The sequence below is a fragment of the Xenopus tropicalis genome, chromosome 3 (genome assembly GCF_000004195.4).
Source record: "Xenopus tropicalis strain Nigerian chromosome 3, UCB_Xtro_10.0, whole genome shotgun sequence".
In the NCBI taxonomy this organism is placed as follows: Eukaryota; Metazoa; Chordata; class Amphibia; order Anura; family Pipidae; genus Xenopus; species Xenopus tropicalis.
Genome location: NC_030679.2, coordinates 48,536,387 through 48,562,757, shown reverse-complemented (window position 1 = coordinate 48,562,757; position 26,371 = coordinate 48,536,387). Strand labels below are relative to the sequence as shown.

Here is a 26,371-nt window from a genome sequence, read left to right as displayed (position 1 = left end):
TTCACACACTGTGCAAAGTGCAAAACATTCTCATTATATAAAATATTGCAATTGATTAGCTTGCAAAATAAATGCCTGTCTCACTCCTGTGTAAATGCCTCTGTTGTCATGGGCTTAATGTTTTGCAACAGAATTTAATTTTTCTCAGTGAGCAAAATTGTGCAGGAGTCCTGGGAAATGAAAGCTGGCATTCTGTGAAAAAACACATGAGAAAACAACCTAATATGGTATGGTAATGTAACCTCTGGTCTAATTAGTAGCAAGCTAAGGGGATGGGGATTAGGAGAGCCCCTGCCATTCATAGTTATGTTAGCTAAATTATATCCATTTTGAAAATTTAGACCTCATGACTACTGATTTGGACCAGGTTGCTCTGGTGTTATGAAAAGGAGAGATCATTTAGGGAAGAAAATGTGAATACAGAAACTGCTCTGAAAAGATAGTAAATGGTTGATTTAAATGTATTCTATGCCCTTGCTAGAGAATAACAAGGAAGTGCACCTCTTATTGTATAGTATGTACAGTAGAAGGTACATTATCATATCTTAGCTAATAAAAAGGTATGCATGGGGCCTTATAGGTCTCAGTCTTTCCTCATTACAACATATACATGTGACATTACACCATTTCTGTTATCTGATAGGAAGGACAATGAGGTGGCTCACTGATCTTTGCTTTGTCCCACAGTTAAAAAAAAAAATTGTACGGAGTAAAGAGATCTTTGACCATGTTGAATTATTTATGCAAATAGGTCACATTTATTGTCAATCTTTCCATTCTGTATAATTTGATATGAATTTATAATGTATATAAGCACCCTTTAAATGAAATTTCATTATGAAACAAAGAAACACTTTTACTTAGGAAAATATAGTTTGTTAAAGCATGTCCCCTTTAATTTTAAAGGAAAAACAAACCCTTCTTTTTTTACAGAGATTTAGTTATGACTGTATGTATATTTTTAGTTATATAACACTAGTAATATACGCAGTGCTGTACTGCGTATATTACTACAATACACTAATAAGCAAGTAGGGGGTCATTACGATAAAAGATAATTAAAAACAGAGTACAATAACGAATGCAAGTAAATAAAAAGTACAGTTGTATTAAAGATTCCACAGAGCTAAGTGACAAGAGACAAGAGAATGGAGGTCCCTGCCCCACAGATATTACAATCTAACTAATGCTCACTGCGTATAACTTGGGAATGGGGGGCTCCAGACTTTTATCATAGCAAGTAGGTCACAAGGAAATTGAGAAGGAGCAGGCAATCAAGGAACTCACATCAGGCCAGTAAAGGAAAACTTCAGTTTATATCAGGAACAAGCCTTACGCATTTCGTGTTAGAGCTATTTTGTGTATGACCTGCTGTTTTCCTTTGCTGGCCTGATGTGAGTTCCATGATTATCTCCCCTTTCTCCATTTCCAAATATCCCCATGATTTAAGGCAAGTTAAAGGAATACACACTACACTACACATTTGTACAGTATCTATGTCATATTTATGCAGCTGTTTTGTGTCAAGAACCACAACAGCAGCCCCATATACTCCTGGGTAAATCCTGCACTGACTGCACTGAACGTAAACTCCTTTGCAGCTGCCTTATAAAATAAGGAAATTTGTGTTCTCAGAATATTGTAATAAGGGCTGACTTGATGATTCATGAATATGTATATGGCACCAAGTGGAAAAATTCTGATAAAAGCTTGTGCAACCCATACATATTGCCTGCAGTCATTTGATATAAAAAAACAGCCTTTAAGTAACCCTCTTGGTAATAAGGCAATTAAAATCAGCAGAAAACAGAGATTTGCTGGCTTTTAACGTGACTGATAGAAAATGACATTTACAAGCAATGGTGCTTATAAATGAAAAATCTGATGCGGGGAGCTGAGCATATAAATGAAATCCGCCAAAATGATCTTTTTCTAAAAAGAAAGACTTTCTTACAGAGTCTTTTACATTGCTGTTTCAAATATAATTCCTTATTTAACTGCATTGGATAACCAAAGGACCACCTGGCAGGGTCTTGGGAGCCCTTCATTCTGATACTGGGAATGGAACATGACTCAGCACACAGGGGGTATCTGAAAAAATAAGGGGATTACTGCAGTGAGAGAAAATGCAGTAGCAATAAGCATAAATTGAGTTTTAGTCATAGCAGGCTTTTGTTAATCTTGCTGTATGCTGTGCAATTGGTTCTGGGATTTTTTGGTGATTTTTAAAACATCTAGAAGCTTGTCTGATAAATAATAAAATAAGTTGAAAACATTATTGTGTGCCAAAAATGTAATTTTGCAATGTTCCCAACCTGCCAGCTTCAGTTCAATAATACAAATCCATAACAAATGAGCAGGTCTGGACTGGGATTTAAAATAGGCCCTGCCATTTCAAGCACACAGAGGCCCAAACAGCCCCCCACCAGCCCAATAAATAGTAACTGGCTATGGCATCTTACAGCAGCCCCTCTGGCATTTGCCAGAATCCACAGGGTGCTAGAAAAGGCCTTGAAATGAGTGACTTTGATTAACATCTGCCTTCAAACCTTCCCTTGCATTATACTGGAAGAAAAAGGATGGCTGTGCCCCCACTCGTTTTTCTAGATCATCATAAAGTTTATTGTACTATATTTTTCTACAAATCGTCTGCAAAACATTAGAAACATTTTTTTCTTGGGTTGCTCAAGGAATAATGTTTAAGTCCTTATTTTATTCACTGCTGCTCACAGTCATCAGAATATTTTAGGGTCCACCCAAACTCGCTGAAAAACCAGTTACTAAAACATAAATTAAGAATGTATTTAAGTCAACACCCTTTACATGCCTGGGCCCTATAGCAGACTCGGTTGTTCTAATAGTAAACCCCTACTATGGTGTAGAGCAGAGATCCCCAACATTTTTTTACTTGTGAGCCACACACAGATGTAAAAAGTGTTGGTGAGCCACTTAAGCATTAATAAAGCTTGTTGGGGATGCCAAATAAGGATTGTGATTGGCTGTTTGGTACCCCAATGTGGATTGCTAGCCTGCAGAAGGCACTGCTTGATGTCTCTGTGCTTCTAAAACTTGTCTTCAAGCCAGAAATGTAAAAATGGGCGCCTATTTTGAGGCCACTGGGAGCAACATCATCGGGGTGGTGAGCAACATGTTGTTAATAAGCCACTGGTTGGGGATCACTGACGTAGAGGAATGAAAAAGGCCTCTATATAATAAAATAAAAACACGATTTTTAGCCTTCAATTCAAAAATATTTTTTTAACACACCCATGTGTGACCCACTTTGGCTAACTTCATTATTGATCTCTCCTGATATTACAGCTTTAATTATCCTTATATCAAATGGCCAAAAAAAAAACGTCCCTTGATTCTTGTGAAAGTAATGTTTGCCGTGGTTATACTCATTGGATCTGCCTGCTAATATAAAACACTGAACTAACAACTTTCTTAGTATTTCCTAGAATTTCCTAGATGGAACAGAAAATCTATATATAAAGCAGATCTACCCAGCAACTGTGCATAGGGCAGTTTGCCTTTTAAACTTTTAACATGTTCTCTCACCATCTGCTGTTTATTTTGCCTTGGAGATGGGATGTGGTTGTGCTTATTCATAATATACAAATTAGGAACATAATTACAGTTCATAAATATCTTTGGTTTTGCTTAATTTGAGTACTGCGGATTTAATTATTTAATGGAAAGTCTCAGCTATGCAGCTTTTCTGTATCCAGATTTTACAAGATATACAGTAAGGATAGGGTTCTGGAATGGTGCTTGACACCCTGTTACCTAATGCTATGATACTCCTTAAAAAGGGATGGTCAATCTGTGGCCCTCCTTATGTTTTTGAGCTAAAACTCTCCACATATCACTGACACATATACTGTATATTACAAAACTGTATTATATAGAACTAAGAAGAACATCTAAAATATATCTGGAAAGTGATAGTTTGACATATCATGTTTGTACTTTTATCAATAAGTCTAATCTTTATGTGTGTATGGTTACATGGGAGAAACTAAGCATTGCTGGCACTTTTTCTAGAGTTGCATGTCTTTACCATGCAACAGCAAGACCTAAGCCAGGTGTGACCAACTGGTTGATACCTTCACATCTTTAAGATTTCCTGGATGCTACATCAGTAAAAATACATTTCAACAGGCAAATATGATCATTGGAATAAACCAATAGCAACAAATCATTGATTAGCTTTTTTTTGTCCTGTTGCAAGTAGAACAATGAAAGCAAACATTTGACTGGTTGCCATCGGTTACTAGGCAAATTTGTGATATAACAAGTGATATAAACCCTCTATCTTTTCAACATATAGTGCCAGTTTAATACCCTTTATTTATTTTAATTTATTTCAGATTAAATTTAACTGGACACACCAGCATATCCTTTAATGATTTCAAAAACTGTTTTCAAAAGAGTAAGGTAAGAAAACTGTGAATACACATTATTCAAGCCATTGTGTGTGATTTATGTGTCTTTTTGTACAGTTATATAGTATAATTAAAAATACCACAGTTTTTTGCTAGTTGTGCAATTGCAGTAGTAGTAGTTTGATGACAGTTTCTGGTCTTGTGTTTATGCTCCTTGTTGTAAATAAGATTTTTTTACACAAATCTTCTGGGATCATTTTATCTGGAAACCCTTTATAACAAAAGCTTTATTATGACCTGAGCACACAATTTTAAAAAAAATTGTGTAGGCCCCATTGGAAGATCTGATCAGCTCGATTTGGCCCAGTTTGTGGGTGACAAAATCAGACCCAGGTCTGCTTGGTTGGTATCTGTAGGCCTCACTGGAAGATCTGATCAGATCAAAATGGCCCACCATGTGAGTGGCCAAATTGGACCCAGATTAGCTTGTCTGGATGTGTTTGGGCAGTTTAAGTTTAGTATATATAACTCTGGCCAGTATAAATATATTCATAGTATTTTTGCAGAATATTAAGCATATTAATTCCACATACAGTAATGGCCTTTTGCTTTGCCTAACCTATATTGTAATCCCTGTATGAGCACCTTTTTACAGTACTAACTAAATTTCCTACTTGTTTTGATTATAAAAAAAACCAGAATCAATAGACTGCTCTATACTTGTATTCTATTTAATGAATGCTGTGAAATGAACTGGTTCTGCTTCACAGGAAATGATATTGACTTTTATTTTGTATTGTGTTGTACTGAAGGTGAATAAGAGTGGGTGGATTAAGCCAAACATGGCTAAATATTTCCAAAGCAATATAAGAAAACAGAACAATACACCTGTCAGTGAGGCCACAACAATCAATCAGAGGCTCTGGGATTTATTAGCAGAAAGACTAAAGAAATGGTAAGGCTCACACATATTTTTTATTAATGGATGTGCCACTGGCTCCTTACGAATGATCCCAGAAAAAAATAAAGAAGAATAATTAGGAAATTAATACATTATTGTTATTTGTTTTATTACTTTTCTTTCTCTTCTAGTATTCTCTTCTGTTCATTCAAGCCTGTTCTTACTTACTGGGGTCAGTGTTTCTAACTACGTAGTAGCAATTTCAACTTTAAATTTAAGAACACCAAAATAGAAGCTTTAATTTGGACATAATGTGAATTTTCTTTTTAATTTGGCAGAAAGCGTAGAGAGAAATTGCATTTTTGCATTTTTATTTAGTGCTGATTGACCCACAAATGTGTTATTGTGGCACCTGAACTACAGTCCAAGATCCCTAAAGGTGGCCATACACGCACCGATATTATCGTACGAAACCTGCTGATATTGGTCGACTCGCCGATCGGACCAGTTGGAAAATTTTGATCGGGCGCCATAGAAGGCGCCTGACCAAAATTCTCCCTTCAGATCTGAAACGGCAGAAGGAGGTAGAAATCCTATTGTTTCTACCTCCTTACCTGCCGATTCAGCCCTGAATGGTGTGTGGCGGATCTTACGATGTTTCGTGCGACCGATGGTCGTACGAAACATCGTCAGATCGCCACGTGTATGGCCACCTTAACTCTCCAACTTGAGTTCTCACATTTGTTGGAATGTGTATGTGGTGTTGGTGGGATTTCCCTCCCCAGAACCCCATAGGCTCATTACAACAATTGGGGAACAGTGCAAAACTCCTTGCGCCAAATCTGATTTCTGTGTTAGCCGCCTCACAGTCAGGAGTGGTGGCATGTGTGCTGCTATAATAGATTGCATGTCATTTGGAACATTCAAGCTAAGGGAGCTCCAGCACATACAAAGGTGTAGGGTGCTCTGTGTGACACAATCCAGCACAAGTTACTTATATACTTCTTAACATAATATTAGAGTACACACAAGGCACCTACTGCTCATACAGTGCTTAAGAAATTTGCTAGACAACCATTGCTACCAGTCCTACCACTTCAAGCTGTATTATTTAAGCAAACAACTTAAGCCTTGCAGAACCTTTAAGTTTGTAATTATTGCATTTCTGCTTTTAGTGACTCTTTCCACAAATATTTGCCACCATCTTGCCTTCATTCTTCGGGATTGGTTACCTTTCAAGAATTTAAAAGTGCTCTAAAGGCTGTGAGTTTGCTATACTCTGATAATGAAATTGAGGACATGTGGACAAGGTAATGCCTGATGGCTTAAACCTGGGTTCCTGTTTAGCAATAATACTGTTTAGCAATTGTAGACATTGGTTACTTTATTCCACAGGGTGGTTTAGCTTCGCCAATCACTATATTGGCCTGGGCTTTCTTTGTAAAGAGCACAGACTGCTTTGGAACTGAGAAAATCCTTCCACGTGAAGGGACTCTTCTTGGTTTTCACCCCATTTACCCCTCAGGAATACAGTGTTGCTGAACCCAGCCCTATATTCATCAGGGAAGCACAGGTCCTTCTGTTAACTGGTAGACAGGGTTTAAAGTGTAGAAAGCATGGCTCTCTGGATCTGTTTTTTTCCACTTTTCACCCTGCCCCAGCAGAACTAAGAGTCCTTGTGTGCCAACTAATTGATGATTGTTTGATATTAACTGTTCGATTGGTTCATATTATTAAATGTTAAAAACCATTGCATAAAAAATTGGATTATAATCTATATTAACTCAGTCTAAATCTGTTAAAAATAAGTGATTGTTCTGTAAAACCCATAGGTCAAAAGATGTGCAAGAAAGCTCACACTTTTGGATAAGTTGGCACTGCTACTGAAGAACACAGAGTGGGATTTTAGCTAAACAAACAGATAAAAAAGAGAAATAGGGAATATGCAGCCTTTTTGTTAATGATTTATAATGGCGAAAACTAGAATAAGACATTGCTAACGCTGCATATATTCTCATTTGGGTATTTTATTTATAGGTTTTGGAACACAACAAGCGCAGTTGTGCCAACTGCTGTTCTCTTTCGTAAGCTAGGATTAACCTTTCCAGGTACAGTATGCTGTATGTCCCGCTTTGTGTAGGACTTTGTCTTACTATGCAGAAAATCAAAAGGCCCCAAAGAAAATAATATAGTATAGTCATTCCACCTCAGTAGTAGCTTTCCAAGCAGAACCTTGAGTTTTAGGATTTTGATGGATGCCTGCACCAAGTGGGAGCTGGTTGTTAACTAGACTCTGCCTGTTGTCTCCATGCTACATGGTGTTGTGGGGACAATATTACAATTGTCATCTCTTGAATTGTTAGGTGGCAGGTACTAAAATACACACTATTTTGCCTTTTACTTTGGGATTACAGGCTGCTATTAAATAATCCTGTTATATGTAATAATACCTTAAACAAGGGTCTGCATAAGAGAAAGTATAAACAGAAATACTAGTCTGGCACACAGCCAGATATATTGTACCCTATTTCAAGCTAAACACCCCACAGTTCCATCCTTATTCTTATATTGCTTTCTGGTAGCAAATTGCCTGCCAGAAGTAATACATTATTCTAAAATGATTCCCCTTGGGAAGATAACTGTGTTTACTACATGTACGGTACATTTTATGTTTGTGGTTTGTATTGCAAAGTTCGTCTTAATGATTTTACATTACCATAAAGGCTAAAGCATTAACCTTAAGCATGCATTGCCCATCTAACAATAATTTCTCTTGCAGTCATTTCTAATAACACCACTCTGCATGAGACAAGGATAAGTATTGAGAAAATCATTTCAAGAGTAAAAGAAAAGGTGAAAACAAATGGTTACGCCTATTGAATATACCAATACCATTGATTATATTGATTATACCAATGACACATTTGCATTACAGAAGGTAGCTGAAGTGTAAAAAAAAAAGAAAAATACTTTAAGATGCCCAAGGCACAGAATCTTTCTGTCATACATATATAATACATTGGCACTTTATAGCACAACATTTAAACAAATTAACTTAGGTCAAATAAGATTATTTATGTGGCATCTACTCTGAAATATAAATCCTACATTATAAAATTACAGGTATGGGATCCATCACCTGGAAACCCATTATCCATAAAGCTCTGAATTATGGAAAGGTCATCTACCATTGACTACATAATTCGCATTTTTAAGAATTATTTCCTTTTTCTCTGTAATAATAAAACAGTACCTTGTACTTGATCCCAACTAAGATATAATTAATCCTTATTGGAGGCAAAACAATCCTATTGGGTTTATTTAATGTTTAAATTATTTTTTAGAAGACTTATGGTATGGAGATCCAAATTATGGAAATATCTCTTATCCAGAAAACCCCAGGTCCCGAGCATTCTGGTTAACAGGTCCCATACCTGTATCATTAGTTTATTAACTGAAACCTATATTTATGCAGCAAAAGGGATAGGCAGGATAAAATACTGCTATACAGGTATGGGACCTCTTATGCAGAGTGCTCGGGACCTGGGGTTTCCAGATAAGGGGTCTTTCTGTAATTTGGCTCACCACGCCTTAAGTCTACTAAAAAATAATTTAAATATTAAATAAACGCAATATAAGTGTTTAGTCTCCAATAAGGATTAATTATATCTTAGCTGGGATTAAGTACAAAGTACTGTTTTATTGTTAGAGAGAGAAAGAAACTAATTTTGAATTATTTGATTATAATGGAGTCTACCTTTACGTAATTTGGAGCTTTCTGGATAACGGGTTTTCGGATTATGGTCCCATCTGTGTGTGTGTGTGAGAATAATGTACCTGCTGTTGTAAAATATAACATATTAAATGTGACAGGCACTGCAATGAGCGCTGTCAGAACAGTGTATGTCCATAGCTTGTGATGTCTGTGCCTAAAGAAACACTAACAGGCTATGATAGGAACCTGTTAGCACTGACAGGAGCTACTATTACAAGCAAACAAAATGTTAATATTGTCATAATTTACAAAATGGGGGTACATTATTTATTATATTTCACAAGTTTCAGTGAGTCATGTGACAGAAAGGACATCAGTAAGCACCGATTATAACTGATGGCATTACTAAGCTGTTTTTAAGGATATACGGTAAGTATATAATTTACAGGATATTCATTACTCATATATATATATCTCAAGTATAAGTCCCAAGAGGTGCACTTTATCTTTTACTGATATAACCACCTTAAGGAGGGCAATATCAGATGTGATTCACTTGCTTGGCCTGAGGGCCAAACAATTGGATCACAATGAAGGCCACTGGGGCAAAGAACCTGCATGATCAACATCTGGCACATATGGGCAACTCCTTCTCAGTTTATTAACACTGGGAAAATCTGCACATGGACATTAACCCATGGGGCAACCAGTTAGTGATTAGCTCTGTTAAGCCAGCTGCAATAAAACAATGACAGTTTGCAAGTTTGCCTAGTATATGAACCCTATTATTATCTTATAGGTTATAGAATATTTACACAAAAATTGACGCAATGCTGAGCAGGAGCAGTCTGAGCAGAGCACTACTCGGGATCACTGGAGCACTGTATCCATAGGTCTGGGATGATAGATATATAGATGATAGGCATTTTACAACCAGATAAACATAATAGTATAGGTTTTTAAGAAAAGGCATTATAATATTTCAATTAATTTGTATCACTATCTGGGTTATTTTGCTGCAGTTAAATGAACCATGTATGTCAATGCTACAGCAATTCAGTAGACTGGACTCATCACAAACTGGTCTGGTAAGTGTTCAAACTTGCTGTAATTTACTTCTACTTTATTTTGAGTCCTTTTCCATGCTTAAGCACAGTCTTACATTACTGGCTCTATATATTTATGTGTGATTTCATATTGGCGCATGGATTATAACTGTTTCCCTTACACTTCTGAGGTATTCAGTTCAATTCCAAGCACAAGTCCAGTTCTGTTTGTGTGGGGTTCCTTCTGCTAAAACACTGCAGATGCTCATATTAATATTCTGCTCCGCCAACTACAGCATACCTCCCAACTGTCCAAGTTTTCTCAGGACAGTCCCAATTTTAACAGCTCAGCCCGCAGTCCCGGATTCTTACTAAATATTCCCTCATTTGTCTTTGATCTCCTGCACTGAATGCTAAAAAAGATATAATGTTTCCCAAACTTAATTAAAAAGGTACCTTTTGGCAGAGAGCCCAGAAAAGTTAGAAAGCAACACCTGCACTTAGATACAAATGTAAGTAAATAAGCAGGTCTCTTGGGGGAACTGAGACTTGCAGTTTAAAGGGCAAGTTCACCTTTTTTAGCAAAACTGTAATAACACATAAAACAAGACCCCAAAATCAAACTTGAAATAACCTGCCAAATTTTGTAAAATGGGAGTGGCATTTATGGGGTGTGGTCCCAAAACGGGCATGGTCAAAAAAATTCTCATTTCTTTTTGTCCTTTACATTTTTCAAATGTTGGGAGGTATGAACTATTGTAGTCCTGGTCATCACAAACAGAGTGATCATGATGGAAAACTATGGAAAAGCTAACAATGATGGAAAGGAGATGGCAAAACTGAAAGGGGCCATTGGCAGTAGCACATAGGAGAAACAAATACAACAAGTAGAAAAAAAGTACATGAAATGCCATAAGAAAGAGTTGCACTACAGAGAAAGAGACATGTTGATGGAGGACTGGACAAATGTGAAAAATATACATCTGTAATTTACATTTATTTTTAAAGTTTTATGATATTAGCAGTATTGTATACTTCTTATATTATTTGTAACAAGACTGAATCCAGGTGAGGGATCAACAGAATAGCAAAAGCTTAATTTAATGATAGTTACATAGTTACATAGGGTTGAAAAAAGACCATTGTCCATCAAGTTCAACCCATCCGAGTAAACCCAGCACACAACCTATACTAACCAATCTATACACTCACATACATAAACTATATATACAACCAGTAATACTAACTGTAGATATTAGTATCACAATAGCCTTGGATATTCTGCTTGTTCAAAAACTCATCCAGGCCCCTCTTAAAGGCATTAACAGAGTCTGCCATTACCACATCTCTAGGAAGGGCATTCCACAGCCTCACTGCCCTCACCGTGATGCAGGAAGTACTGTATATTCTGGCACTACTCTGGTCTATCTCTCAGTGTGACAGGTAGGGTTGCAAAAACTGCTCAAGAGAGCATTCTGGCCCTAAAGGCCTTGTTAAACATTTTATTGTGCAGTGTTGATTTAAGATCCCACCATGCTTTACCCCTCAATAGTATGCTGGAGTATGCTATAGTACTGCAATATTTGGATTGGACGAAAGTGTTATATAAGGTTTTAATAAACAGTACAATACAGTTGTGAAGTGTCTTGTTTCAGGTCAGTAGATGTGACTTTCGGCGATTTCTGTCAAATGTTAACATTCCCATGAAGCCAGTGGATACGGAGCATCTTCTGGCCAGGTAAATCACATTCAAATTCCTCTTGAATTAAATATTTCTTAAAATCATTATATACTACCTTAAAATAATGGCATATTAATGTATTTGTAAAGATTAGGCAACCCAAAACCTCTTGCCTTGGTTCTCTCACATTAAGTCGGCATACGAGTAGCGGGGGGCTCATCCAGTAAAAAGCAGCTGTTATAGGCAGAAAAGTGAGCTCACACCGCAATCTTGGCATTTGTTCTGGGGGTTGGGAAATCGTGTGTCACAGTATTATTAATAATAATTACAAATATTATTGTGTGATTTGTTATTGTTATAGTAATGACAAATATTGAATATGCTTATTTGAATATGCTTTATTTTTATTAGATTTAGCTTTTTGATTACCTATTTGGGATCAGAAATACATCACATGCAAGCATTAAACACTGTGCTTTTAGGTTTAATTTAAGAAGAAAGGACGGGATGGTGGATTTTCTGGCATTTGCTGAGAAGCTAAAGAGCAGATCGAGTCTCAGCTTCATGAAACAAATGTTTAAAGACAAAAAGCAAAGGTAGGTAACTTTTTATACTCTAATGTATGAGGGAAGTAATGGTTGTTATACATAGGGTTTAGTCAGTATTGTCTAGTATAAGGGTTTATGTAGGAAAAGATTCACAACCTGTATCTGAACTTAAACTTTACATTGTTCCATTGTGAAGCAATGAATTCTGGGATTTGAAGTCAGGGTTAGACTGGGAGGTGCAGGGCCCACTAGGGCTGCTGTCCCAGGGACCCCACATGCCCCCAGGGGACCCTCTCCATGGCTCCCACACCTCCCTGGGGGCCCCTGCCGCCTCCTTAACCTCCTCCCTGAGCATGCATACTCTATTCTTACCTTAGGCACGTTGGGAGAGGGGGATCTGGGGGCAGGGGGAATAGCAGTGGGGATCGGCTCAGGGCAGGATCAATCCAAACCTGCTTGAAGTCCCTCTGCTTTACATAGAATCTGTGCACTGTGGAGCTGCAGAACATATAAATGCATTTATAATGTGTAGGTTGACTTAAGCTGCCCATGCACGCACCGATAATATCGTACAAAACCTCGAAACCTGCCGTTTCAGCCCTGAACGGTTTGTGGCTGATTGTACGACCTTTGTGTGACCGATGGTCGCATGAAAGATCGCAAATCGCCACGTGTGTGGCCACCTTTTAGCCAGCAAAGATAAGACCAGCACAACTAAACCTTTTACACCCTACACTTGCCTGTGGTTCTCTCTATAATTTAATTGCTACCCATAATTAGTGTGGGTCCCAATTCGTGTCATTTAATTACACAATATTGCGCTAAGTGGGTTTTGGATGTTCTTCTGTCTGGATATTATCCATTTGTGAATGTAGAGTCATAAGCATTTCCCATTCCAGTGTCTTCTCTTCTCCCAACATACACACTGTACAGGGTGGGAATCAATAAACTAATCATATAGCATTTAACCATTGTCATGGTGAGCAACCCATAATCCTACTGACTGAAAAGGCACTGGTGCCCGGTCCTTGAGTGCTTCATCACTGCTGCATGAGCCTTAAGAATCCACTTTGTTTTATGATAATTATGTTTTAGTTTGAAAAGAGCACGTGTATGTAAAATGAAATGCAAAAGGAGCTGTCATTTTCCCAGTATGTAAATAATTAAGCATGTAAACCTTTTATTTCTATTTCTCCAGAATAAATGATGACACTGATGGACATGAGGAAAGCCACAGAGAGTTCTTAACAGCTGTGCAAGCAGAGTGGCGGCTTTTCCTGCTATGTCAGGGGCCTTTTGTTCGATTGCTTATGCAGTTTCGGTAAGCAGACTATATTTGTAGCAGAATCATCTTCTTTAAAGGAGAACTAACCCATCTAAACCTTAGCCCTCCTTAACTTCACCCCCTACCTGTTATTTGTCCAAGCAGTATATTCCATTTAAAAGTGTTATAAATATGTAAAGGTGAACAGCAGAGTTTCACATGTGCTATCTTCTGACAGTGTGGAACACAAACCTGCAGGAGTATGAGCAGTTTAAGCTAGGTTTGGGAGCAGCTTTAACTGCCCCTGTTCCTGCAGGCTCCATGTAAGCAGTGCAAATGAGGAATCTGAACAGAGAGAAAATGGCACATGTAAACTCCACTGCACACCTCTGCATGATTATAGCAGTGTAGGAACACTTTTGAATGGAAGATACTGTGCAGGTAGCACGGAGGGTAGCCAGTTGAAGGGGGCTGGGGTTTAATTCTCCTTTATGTCCTTACAGGCACTGGGACCTGTTTGCTAAATCATAAGGTGCAAGTGAAAATATACATCAGTAAATTTAATTTTTAATCAGTGCTTGAAAGAGGAGGATGGATGCTATGTGCACAGGGTGGCAAAATAGATTTGTTGCCCCTATTTACTTTATCTCTCTTCTCTATAACCTTCTTTGATGCCTCCATCTTTTTTTATCCATCTGCCTCTCTTCTCTACACCTCTCCCAGCAATTTTTTCTTCCCTTTTATCTTCTATATGCCCTTTTTGGTTGCACTTTTTATTCTCTCCATTTTATTTGCATACAGAAGTGCAGAGGAGCAAAAGAAAGCTCTGGTATTCAAAACCCTTGCATCCTCCCTGAGGTGATGCTATTGCACAGAAATAAAGAAGCAGAGTGATAGGGTGTGTAGACTTTTTATATCCACTGTACATTCATTGCAATACTATGTTGTAAGTGGATACATTTTTTTCCTTCTATATAAGGTATATGCTAACCAAAGAAAGCATGCTGAGATCAATAGCAGATGCACAAGAATTCTCCAGTGAGAATTACTCAGCAATTATCTAATTGTTATCTAATATATGGCAATTGCTCGGTAGCTAATATCACGCAGTAATCAAACACTAGAAAGGCAGCTATAATGCTGTTTAGTTGTTCAGGGCTTATAAGAAATGATTCATTGCCTTTGGCTAAGATCATGTGAAAAAAAGAATACAAAGTCAAGTGTACATATCAGACCAGGTAGGATTCTCATTGGAAGATAGTCTTGTATCAACAGGGCCTGAGTAAATGGTACTCTATGGTTTCTTGTTTTATCATGCTAAATACTTTTATAACATGCTGGGGAATGCTGAAAGTTGGAGTCCAGAAGCATTTGGGTTGAGCAACACTACTGTGGAAGGCATATGTGCCCTTTAACTATTGTTATCAGAGCTGCACACAAAGGAGAGATGGTTACAGGAGAGGAGGAGGCAGTGGCACACAGGGAGATTAGTTGCCCACAATAAATCTAAACTATTGCGGGCGACTAATCTCCCCAACATGCCATCCCACTGGCAAGAATGTCAGTTGCTGGGGGGATGGTATACGCATCCCTTTGGTCGCAGAAGTTGCCTCGCAAGGAAACTTCGGAAAACTGAAGTAGCGCGTATGCCATACCACTGGCAATTTACATGGCTGCCAAAAGGCCAGATGAGCTGGGAGTGCCACTGTGGCCGCTCAAACATTCATAATAACGACACAACAACATTTGTGTGGATAAATTAGCGGCCACAGCTTTTATTAAACATATATATATGAAAAAACCACATAACAAAATATGCCAACTGCCGGGGGGCCCGGCAGGCACGAATTGAACCCCGCTGTACCAGGAGTCTCCTGCAGCTGGCCCCAGCCGTAAGCTGCTGACCAGCCGCTTAACTCATCAAATATATCTCCAGACTACGCTGTCAGATGTTGCCATCCGCCAAATAAAAGCTGTGACAATAAAGAACCTATGCATGCGATAAACATAAACAGACATATCAATAATAACAAATTAACACTTGAAGAAGGGTGGGTGGGAGGGGAACTTTTCTAAGTTGAAGAGCTTTCTTCCCTGACAGGAATCACTTTTCTCTGACATGAGGTACTAGAGGAGGGATGGTGATAGGTGCAGGGGTTGCCTAGTAACCTGACACGCTCCCAGCTCACTGGCCGGCAGCCATGGCCCACCACCCCCCACTTGGGTGGTCGCTGGGCAGACTTGGCTGCCAAAAGGCCAGATGAGCTGGGAGTGCCACTGTGGCCGCTCAAACATTCATAATAACGACACAACAACATTTGTGTGGATAAATTAGCGGCCACAGCTTTTATTAAACATATATATATGAAAAAACCACATAACAAAATATGCCAACTGCCGGGGGGCCCGGCAGGCACGAATTGAACCCCGCTGTACCAGGAGTCTCCTGCAGCTGGCCCCAGCCGTAAGCTGCTGACCAGCCGCTTAACTCACCAAATATATCTCCAGACTACGCTGTCAGATGTTGCCATCCGCCACCACCAATTCGGCTACTCCTAGCCGGATTGGTGCCCCAACATCAACAGCGCTGTTTCAATGCCTGATTGGAGGTTCATATTAAATATATCTAATCCAATTGGGTTAAGGTGCACCCCATCATCTCGAAGTAGGTGTGGGCCATCTTGTTCCATTTCCCTGTGTCTAACAACTACCCCACCTATGGTATTTACAAACGCTGAAACGGACATATTGAGCTTTTTCCTGCACTTTTCCATGGCTAGGGGATTCCTGGCGTGACGCCATACGCGCCTGTGTATGATCTCAGACCAAACCAGAACGCAGGATCTTAAAAACTTGGAGCAACGCTCCAGATCCTGCCTAATGGAATGTATGAGGTCCGCATTCTTGCCCATCCCCATGTCGTTCCCCCCCGCATGGATCACTATTACCTTTGGGCCTGTTGTTATCCCTTGGAGCTGAAGAAATTCCGGTAAGATCTGTTGCCACAAAAGGCCCCTAATGCCCCTCCAACGGGCACGTACTGTACTTTCAGGGAAACCAAGCTGTCTGCCGTAACTGCGAATGGATGCCCGTCTCGCTGCCCAATAAACATAAGAATGGCCCAGAATCCACACTGTAGCTTTGGGCGTACCTGGGGGTAAAAAATTACAACAAATGAGGGCGTACATAAAGCTGGAATCTCTTGGACTGCCATCTGCCTATGCGCTTGACCTCTTCCTCTCTGAACCCATGCCTGCAAGCCTCGGTTGCCGCCCCTATTCGGAAGGAATGGGTATGGAAGGAGAAGGGGGCTATGCCCAGTGTTTTCAGGGTTAATCGGAAAATGGCTAGAAACTGGAATCGGGTCAGTGGGGTGCCGTTAGCATGGAGTAGCAGTGGACCAGGTATACCCGGTCTCAACGCCAAGTATTGGCGGGCTAGACTTACTGGGCAGGCCACTCCCCCTGTTGCACACAGTGTGACCATTCGCCCCTTTTCCCTGTTGGTCGGTTTTTGACTGCCTGAGCAGTATAGCTATGAGTCTGTCACCAATGTGCACATCCGGAAACTGAATCCCTCCCGGCCTGTTTTTGGATGGGGATACTAGCTCCCCAATGCGGAAGGCCCCAAAAAAGGCGATAGAAAAAGCTAAGCGGAACAGATGTGATTCATATGCTGAATGGCAAACTGTATGCACTGAGGAGATTAGCTGGGACAACATGTGGAAGCTAATGGGGCGCCTGATATCCCTACCCCTAACACTGCTTTTCCAACCCTTCAGTACTTTTTTAACCACAAATTCCTTTGTGACATCCTTCCACTGGAACAGCTGGAAAAGGAAGGATAATGCAGCCAAATTCCTTTCTGCTGTACTGCCAGTTGCTCGCAGAGACTTGAGAGCCCGCAGGTAAGCAAAGGTAGCTACTGTTCGACTGGTGTGACTTTGTATTCCCCTCTCCCTGTCAGCTGTCGATAACCAATCCCTCCAGACCTTGGTATACGCCCGCCACGTAGAGGGAGCTAATGACCTGGATATATATTCTACAAATTCCTGGAAGCAATGTCCCACAAGTGTGATGGTACCTGATGACCCCTCTGTGATGCGTTTGGAGCAAGCCTCCAGAACTCCATGAACTGAAACCGGGAGAGAGAATCAGCAATACTGATTTTAACACCCAGCACGTGCCGGGCTCTAAACCAAATGTTCAAACGAAGGCATTGTAGGACAAGAGCCCGTAATAATTCCAGCACCGGTGGGGATGAAGAAGTTTGACGGTTAATGACGTGTACTACGCTTTGGTTATCGCACCAAAAAATAACACGCCTGTTGCTAAGTGACTCCCCCCATAGGAAGGCTGCTACGAGGATTGGGAATAGTTCTAGAAATGTCAGGTTCCTTAGGAGATCAGATCCCTCCCAGGTCTTGGGCCACCTTTCTGCACACCATTCACCCTGGAAAAAGGCCCCCATGCCCACCCTGGAGGCGGCATCGGTAAACAACTCAATGTCAGGGCTGTCCACCGCTGCCGCTTGCCAGCAGGTCATGCCGTTGTATTCAGCCAGGAAGGACTGCCACAGCATTAAATCCTCCCGATGGTTCTTGGAGATGCGGATATAATGGTGGGGGGCTTTAACGCCCACCATGGCCATAGACAGGCGCCGGCAGAAGACTCTGCCCATGGGCATGACCTTACATGCAAAAACCATGTGCCCTAATAATGTCTGGACCTGTTTTAGGGTCAGCTTCTTAGCTGTAACTGCTCTATCAATAAGACGGCTCAGCACTTCCAGCTTGTCCTTGGGGAGCTGAAAAACCATCCTTACAGTGTCAATTTGGATACCCAGGAACGTAATGACCGTCACTGGCCCCTCCGTTTTGTCTTCTGCAACGGGGACGCCAATGAAGGCCATGAGGTCCCTGAATGAATTCAATAAGCTGGCACACTGATCTGACTGTGCCGGGCCAACAAATAAAAAATCATCTAGGTAGTGTAGGAGTGACCTGCAAGCCGTTTCTTGCGCAACCATCCATTCCAGGAATGTGCTAAACAACTCAAAATAATAACAGGATATGGAGCATCCCATCGGTAAACACATGTCGACAAAGTAATAGCCACCAAAGGTGCAGCCTAACAAGTGGAAACAGTCCGGGTGCACCGGTAACAAACGGAAAGCCGATTCTATGTCAGACTTTGCCATGAGTGCCCCCCTTCCAGCCTCCCTGACCAACTCCAGGGCCTTGTCGAATGAGGTGTACTGGACCCTGGATTCGTCCTTGTCAATCCCGTCATTCACTGATGACCCTTTGGGGAATGACAGGTGATGGATCATGCGGAACTTGCCTGGTTCCTTCTTGGGAACCAGCCCCAACGGGGAGACCCTGAGGTTGTGAAAGGGAGGATCTGGGAATGGGCCAGCCATGCGGCCGCATTGAACCTCTTTACTGAGTTTTTCCCAGACAATGTGCTCGCTATCCTGAACTGACCTCAAGTTGTCAGCGCTGTAAGGTAGGTCTGAAGGGGTAAATGGAATCCAGAATCCTCTAAGGAAACCCTCCCTAAGGATCAGGGCCTCTCTCCTATTGGGGTAGTGGTTTAGCCACTGCTCCATCCTTAGGACGCTCACTGGCGTCCTCGCCCTTAGCGGTAGCTGGCTGGGCTGCCTTTGCCGCTCCGGCCTTGGCTTTTTTGAAACACCTGACTGCTGGGTGCATTCCGCCACAAAAGGAGCATTCGTGTCGAAAACGACACGTTGAATACCACCTGCAGTGGCTTTCGTTGTATAGCCAACATAGGCCTCTTTTATTGGCAGCGGTAGCTGCTGCTCCTGAGGCATCAGATGGCACCTGGCTACGGGGGTGCCCGGGAAATGGCTGCACAGGCCTGTTGGGGGTCATGATCAAAAGCCATAAATTCATGTCTTGGCAATCCCAGCGCATGTGTGACCTCGCTGCCATCCTGCGCCTAAACTGCTCGTCATATCGCAACCAACAGTTGCTGCTATAAATCTTATACGCTGACCAAATAAGGTCAAGGTAGCAGAACAGCGGGGCCCCGTGTTCAGGAAGCTTCTCGCATAACACACTAGCGTATATAGTGAAGGCTTGCAGCCAATTCCCAAAGGTTTTTGGAAGCGCATTCTTTGCTTTTTCCTCCCCTTCCGCCATCCTGCGGAATGGTTTATCTAGCGAATCCTTCTCGGGCGGTAAAATAGCAAAGAAATCAATGAACTGACCTGCCCAAATTTTATCTTTTGTCGCTTGATCTAAATGGATCCCCAAGGGGGCGGACTCGCATAACTGATGGAGGTTCCGCGGCCCCGGGTAGACTATGCTAGTGTGTGTGGACTGGGCAGGACTTGAGGTAGAAGCCTGGGGCACCCAGCTAACGTCAGAAGACGTGCCACCCTGGTCTGTGTGTAACCTGTCCAAAATCATGCGGAGCATGTGGTGAATGTTACCCTCTGCGGCATTACCCCCGCTATCACCCCAGGCCTGAGCCATATACTCACGCTGCTGGACCGTGGGAGAAAGTTCGGGTAGGTCATCAAGACCCTGGGGGCTCCATTCTGCTGCCCGTGTGTATGGAGGGGATGAGGCGCTGAAATCCTCTTCTGCCAGGTAGTTCCCCTGCTGTGAAGCTGAATAGGGGCGATCCTGGGCTTCTCTGCTGCTTGTGTGCGCTGATTCCTGCGTGGAACGCATGGTGGAACGCATGGAACGCACGGTGGAACGCACGTCGCGGCGGCCATCTTGCGCAATGACGTCATCACGGTGCGCGCGCCTAGGAACCTCAGTATGGCGTTCGGCAGCCGAAGAAGCAGGCTGGGTCCTAGCGCCTGGGGACGCCATTCGTCTGCTTGTGGGGGAAGCCGGTCCGGATCCTCTCCTGCTGCGCCGCCGGCTTGCTGGGAGAGCGGGTTGCTCAGTTGGACCCTCAGGTCGTGCAGGCTGGTTAGTAGGTGCTGCTGGGGCTCTGCTTGCCCTGCGTGTCCGGGCTGCATTTGGAGGAGAGCCTGCAGGCTGTGGGGATGCTGAGGGGGGGGGTCGCCGTTTGCCTGCCCGTTTCCTTCCCCCAACTGGACTTGGGCTGAGGCGGGTGGGCGGCCTGGATCTGCGGCCCTTGGACCCCGTGGCTGCTGTCACTGCCTCAGTCCTAGGTACATCAGATGCGCTGGCTGCTTCAAGGGCTTGACGAAGCCAAGTACCTCCATCTCTCATGGCTGCTTCCTTCACCCTGGCTAGGAGGGCATCGATCTCCGGACCACCAGACATGTTTGTGAGTATGTTGAAAACTTCTGAACATTTCTAAGTTGAAGAGCTTTCTTCCCTGACAGGAATCACTTTTCTCTGACATGAGGTACTAGAGGAGGGATGGTGATAGGTGCAGGGGTTACCTAGTAACCTGACACGCTCCCAGCTCACTGGCCGGCAGCCATGGCCCACCACCCCCCACTTGGGTGGTCGCTGGGCAGACTTTCTTGCTGGTGGGATGGCATGTTGGGGAGATTAGTCGCCCGCATTAGTGAATATTTATCGCGGCCGACTGATCTCCTCGTGTGCCACTGCACCTTTTATTACATTACCCCTATAATAGAAGCTTGATTCCTAAGATACTGCATGCCCTTGTTTATTCTATGCATATAACACAAATAATTAACACTAAATAAAATAAGTTTCAGGCTACCATGGTGACTGGGTTATGGTCACTTTATTACCTTTAAGGGCTTAAAATGCATAGAAATTTCCTACCATTCAGGAGAAGAATCTGCCTGAATTATTGGGGAAACATTTTGAAGACCAGTGGGCAAGCACACTTAGGCTTCCCATTACTAGATATATCATGAACTATACAAATGAACCTTCAGACACACACTTCACTCTGCTTTTTACATTGCCAAAGGTTGCCCATTGTACTATTTTGTGCCGGACACTATTTATCCTAAGGCCAGCCCTGAAATTAAAAAAGTAAAAGTTTGCCTTTCTGTAAATATTCAGATTAGGCAACACTTGGCTACAATGTTAATGATTGGATTTTTTTCTATAATCAAGGGAAAATGATGGAACAGGAGATGGATTTGTCAGTTTTGAGGTTTTCAAAGCAATAATGGAGAAAATGCAAATCGAACTAACTGAGGAGCACATGAGGAACCTGGTCCTTATCCTATCACAGCACAATTCCAACTCTTTATCCTACACAAAATTCCTTTCTCTCATTCAAGACAGGTAAATTCTGCAGTTTGGGTTGTATGTAACTTTAAGTAACAACTTGTATTTCTTAAATGTAGAGTAACAGTACAACATGCTAGCAACTGTGTAGTACAGCAGCATCAAATAAGCATTGGGAATCATTAACAATTCCAATTTCACGGTGCAAATACCATCCCAAACCAACTGTGGCTGTGGATGGGGGACTTTTTAAAGAGAAAGCAGACTTCACAGTCAGACCCCACAATCTGGGCCCCCTGCAACTGCATAATAGCCCACTGGATTACCTAAAAATAAAATATTACTATAAAGAATCAGAGTATGGCACACACAGGCAGCATAGGGCAGGCAGAGTATGGCACACACAGCAGGGTAAGGCAAGTAGATTATGGCACACAGGGGCAGCATAGGGCAAGTAGATTATGGCACACAGGGGCAGCATAGGGCAGGCAGAGTATGGCCCACACAGGCAGCATAGGGCAGGCAGAGTACTGCCTGTGTGTGCCATACTCTGCCTGCCCTATGCTGCCTGTGGGAAGTGAACCTGGCAGAGGTTTGTTCTGGTAGTTTGTTAGCAGTTGGAAATAGCCATTAAATGGTCCCTAAGGTGTGTAATTATATGCTGGGGGTTGCTGTGCTATCCACAGGGGAGGAGGAGGCATATGGATTTAAGGGTGTGTCATAATATGACATAATGTAATTCTTTCACATATGAATGATGGTTGATATCCCTGCAGTGAGCACCAAGCATTTGGGTTTTTGCTGCACTACCGCCATTAATGTGGGCATGGTCTTGTGATAACATGGGTGTGGTTTGAAGTGGGTGCAGTTTAAAAAGGGGGAGTGCTTAAAACTGGCTTCCATTAGCGGCCTTCCATTATGTATGCTAGAGAAATTCTGGCCCTTGGCACCACAGAAGTTGGACAGCACTGTTCTACTGTATTGTGTGTGTAATGATTGATTTATGTTAAAAATTTAAGCTGTTTAACTATAATGAACTGTGATTATTCAAGGCTCTTTTTAAAATGTTGCCATCAAGACCTCACTTTGGACTTCTGCTTGTCGTACCTCACCATAGACATCATCTTAGGACTGTTTTTGGGAAGGGAGGCTTGACTTATTTTTCCTTAAGCGTGTTTAACTGTGCATGTTAACAATAACCCTTTGCATCATACTTGTGTATATGAGTGTAGCTCCTACTTTTTACAATATACAAAATTAGTGAACAAAACAGCAGATGGCAGTGTGACACAAATTATTGGACAAAAAGTCATCCAAAATGGAATATGAATTGTCTTAATAACTATGATTTAGAGCCTTTTTTCCTCATTATATGTATTATAAGGCTCAGAGGTGTCTAGAACCCTCCTATGATTTTTATTATAATTTATTATTTTTAATTGATATAGCACTGATACATTTACCCAGCACTTTACATAAACTTGCCCCTGTGGGCCCTACCACCCTACCAGTAAGGTCAATTTATCACATGCATAAGCACAAGGCTCTTACACAGCGGTGACTGTACATTAAACAGGTGAATGTGTCTTTGAGGGATATTTTAATGTGTTACAGTATAATATTATAATGTATTGGTTTTTAATTTTGTTGTCAATTTTCAATTTCAGGCCCACACCTCTAGAATTGATAGAAGAGGTAGAAAAACTATCCTCTTTGATTAAAATCCGCCATCGAATAGATAAAATCCGCTACCACAAAAGTATTGAAATGGATCTGTCAAAGTACAGTCACGCACAATCCCGGAGGGACCTGCAAGAGGCGAGTTATTTGTCCTGAAACAAATTCATAGGTCCCATGATGTAGAAGTGGAATTGCTGGTTAGGTGTATGTGACATTGCAGGGAGCTACTGAAAGATGGTCATGAGGGGAATATTTATGCTGTAGCTACTTACTGTAATTATCTTACATTGTTTCCAGTGTAGAACCAAACACTGAACTCTAGTAAAAACCTGGCCAATACTAAAAGTAAGTACTACCGTATTTAGGTTTTAGCAAATTTAGAATCCATGAACATAGAGATTGTGTGCCCCAGCACCCCAGCCTGTCACTGGTTATATTTGTTGACTTTTGTTCAACTAAATAACCAGTGTCAGGCTGGGGTGCTGGGGAACAGGGAAAAATGTCAGTGTACCCCGGCCCTAGTGGACTCCACCTCATCTGGCCTGCTGCCCATTTAGCATCTGCTGGGCATAGGAACAGTTCATCCATAGGCAGACATAACTGGTGGTGGGCAGAGGTACACTGGTGGGGGTTATTGAAGTGAAACCATTATATATTTAGCTTCTGGAACATCAAAATTATTTGTTAATAAGAACATTTTATTTTTTTTTTTATTTTAGCTGAATTCTGTCATCTGGGGCCTTCTCCAAAATAAATTTTGGCAGTTCTGCAAACTTTTTATCAGCACTTGTAGAAATGATGACTGTACTGCAGATAAGGAGAAACTGGATTCCATATTAATGCGGTAAACATATATCTGAATAACATGCACAACTAACTTACTTGCTTCACATTGGAATGGCCGCAGTGACAATGCACATTTGGCTGCTAGTGACAGAACTGAACTCTCCCTGTGGTGCTCCTCCCCTTGGCTAAAAAATGCAGGCAGAGAATATACTAGATGTGCCCTAGGCCTTAGTTTATTTAGAGATAATGGGCTCTATACAGACACCCACTATTCACCCCTTTTTATAACTGTTTTGGCTTACAGGTAACCAGATGTCCATTATGGTTGGGTATTATGTCTGCACTGCTAATCTGGTTGGCTACCTTGCAATAAACAGGAAAGTTCCCTATTTAGCTCAAGAAATAACAAAAAACATAGCTCCTTCTTTATTTAAACAATAGGCAGAAAGTATATTCAACAGAAGCCCTTTTAATTGCACTCATGTTGAACATGAGCATAGACACACTATTTAAATTACCTTATGTCGACTAGGTGGTACATTGGGATAGGCTTTTGGTAGGGTTTATATCACCTTTACCACAGGAACTCTTAGGGGCAGATTTTCACTAAACTACAAATGTCTAGTCATTAAAAGATCCGAATTGAAAAAGCATGAACAAATTGAAATGCGGAAAATAAACGAAAACGACACATTTTTCATGGGTTTTCCCACAAATCATTGTGGACTTACAAATGAAAAAACCCTGGAAACCTCTAAAACCACAAATTAAATAAAGATTGTTACAATTTGCCTAGGACAACATTCATTAACTTCTACAGGAGATCAACAGCTTTTAGATGGCAAAGTTTTGTTTTAGTGTTTTTTGTGGGTTTTACACTTATCCCAGGGATACAAAAAGCAAGCCTTTATTTTAAATATGTCAAACAACAGAAATGTGTAAGACAAGTGGTCGCTACCTCCTTGTTAAACATTTTTAACTAATATTAGTAAACATTCTGTAACTCGAAGTCCCTCTGCTTTCCAGAGAATCTGTGTTTCACCCACTATGGAAAGCAGAATGCATCACTTCACAACGATACACAATAAGGGTGGGATTGCGTTACACTGGGGTCTCCAACCTTTTTTACCAGTGAGCCACATTTAAATATAAAGAGTTGAGGGGCAAAACAAGCATGAAACAAATCCCTGGAGGTACCAAAGTGCAATCAGGTATATCTGTGTGAAAAAATATATTTATTTAAGTAATTTAAGTAATTTATTTAAGTATAGATAGTGTTAATGCAACTTTTTTTTTACATAACCCCAACCTTGCATTAATTTAATAATTTGACGTTAGACAAAACTTTACAGAGCTTCTACATGATTTACATGTGTGTGTGCCCCAAAGGAGCTTATTTCTGTATTGTTTAAATGTAGGATGCACCTTATTCTGCTGCCAGAGGAACTGCAGGAATTATGGAGTAGTTTGCCAGTCACTTTCCCAGTTGAAGCAATTTCCTTGCAAAAGTTACTGAAACATTTTATAAGGCTAAGGAAGCCAGAGGATTATGGTGAGCATATCTACATTGCACTGTGGGATAAATGCACTGGTGGTAGATTTGGTTAATGTTCATATTGTTCATATTGCTGCAATAATGTAATAATCTTACTGAATTTCTCCCTCTATATGTGATCCGTCATCTGTGCCGCACATTCTCCAGCTTCCATCCCCCAGGCACTCTCATAGTCAGATGTTCTAAAATACAATCAGCAATTTTGCGAGAACATTTCTTATTCAATATAAATACACTGGGTTGGCGTGTTTTCTGGCATTAGGCATGTGAGTGACATGTGGGCCCTATGTGAACCCTGGAGCTACTGTCTGGGTTAAAGGTGGCAGCAGCTCAAGGATTCCCCTGCATCAATAAGCGCAAATGCAACTGGAGGCAGGAAGGACTGGGCTGCACCAAGCACATCAGTCACACTCCAAATTTAAGAAATTAATTACACCAATGCAGGCATAATTGCACTAATCATATCAGGCATATATTAGGCACAGCTTCCATGGTAAGCACAACACTGGAATTGGGGGGGGGGGGGAATGATGCATTGTGGGTGAAAAAACATGCTTGATTGCAGTGGAAAATTGCACTTTGTGGTGCAGCAATGAGCCCCTGCAACCTTCAGCAGCAGCCTAATTATCTACCATTATTA

The 26,371-nt window shown here is 41.3% G+C and overlaps 2 protein-coding genes across 2 annotated transcripts in view; one reads left to right on the top strand and one right to left on the bottom strand.

Moving 5' to 3' along the window:
- LOC101734576 overlaps positions 1-26,371 on the top strand; it is a 39,429-nt gene that overhangs the window by 11,151 nt on the left and 1,907 nt on the right. The window contains exons 5-17 of the mRNA XM_012959852.2: positions 4,374-4,440; positions 5,201-5,343; positions 6,465-6,599; positions 7,327-7,397; positions 8,069-8,142; positions 10,027-10,092; positions 11,706-11,788; positions 12,214-12,327; positions 13,478-13,600; positions 21,594-21,767; positions 23,378-23,528; positions 24,110-24,234; positions 25,595-25,728. Coding sequence (XP_012815306.2) covers positions 4,374-4,440; positions 5,201-5,343; positions 6,465-6,599; positions 7,327-7,397; positions 8,069-8,142; positions 10,027-10,092; positions 11,706-11,788; positions 12,214-12,327; positions 13,478-13,600; positions 21,594-21,767; positions 23,378-23,528; positions 24,110-24,234; positions 25,595-25,728 — 1,460 coding nt within the window. The remainder of the gene's footprint in view (positions 1-4,373; positions 4,441-5,200; positions 5,344-6,464; positions 6,600-7,326; positions 7,398-8,068; positions 8,143-10,026; positions 10,093-11,705; positions 11,789-12,213; positions 12,328-13,477; positions 13,601-21,593; positions 21,768-23,377; positions 23,529-24,109; positions 24,235-25,594; positions 25,729-26,371) is intronic.
- Positions 15,634-21,035, bottom strand: LOC105947391 (mucin-1-like). The gene is made up of 2 exons (XM_012963493.2): positions 20,054-21,035; positions 15,634-16,694 (listed from the first exon to the last, which is right to left on the bottom strand). Exons 1-2 carry the CDS (start codon positions 20,814-20,816, stop codon positions 16,099-16,101), a joined length of 1,359 nt encoding a protein of 452 aa, XP_012818947.2. The 5' UTR covers positions 20,817-21,035; the 3' UTR covers positions 15,634-16,098.

Coding starts and splice junctions, on each gene's coding strand:
- LOC105947391 (XM_012963493.2), bottom strand. CDS start 20,816: ATGTCTGGTGGTCCGGAGATCGATGCCCTCCTAGCCAGGGTGAAGGAA. Junction 16,695..20,053: donor TTCTCCCACGGTCCAGCAGC/GTGAGTATATGG, acceptor TTTTACCCCCAG/GTACGCCCAAAGCTACAGTG.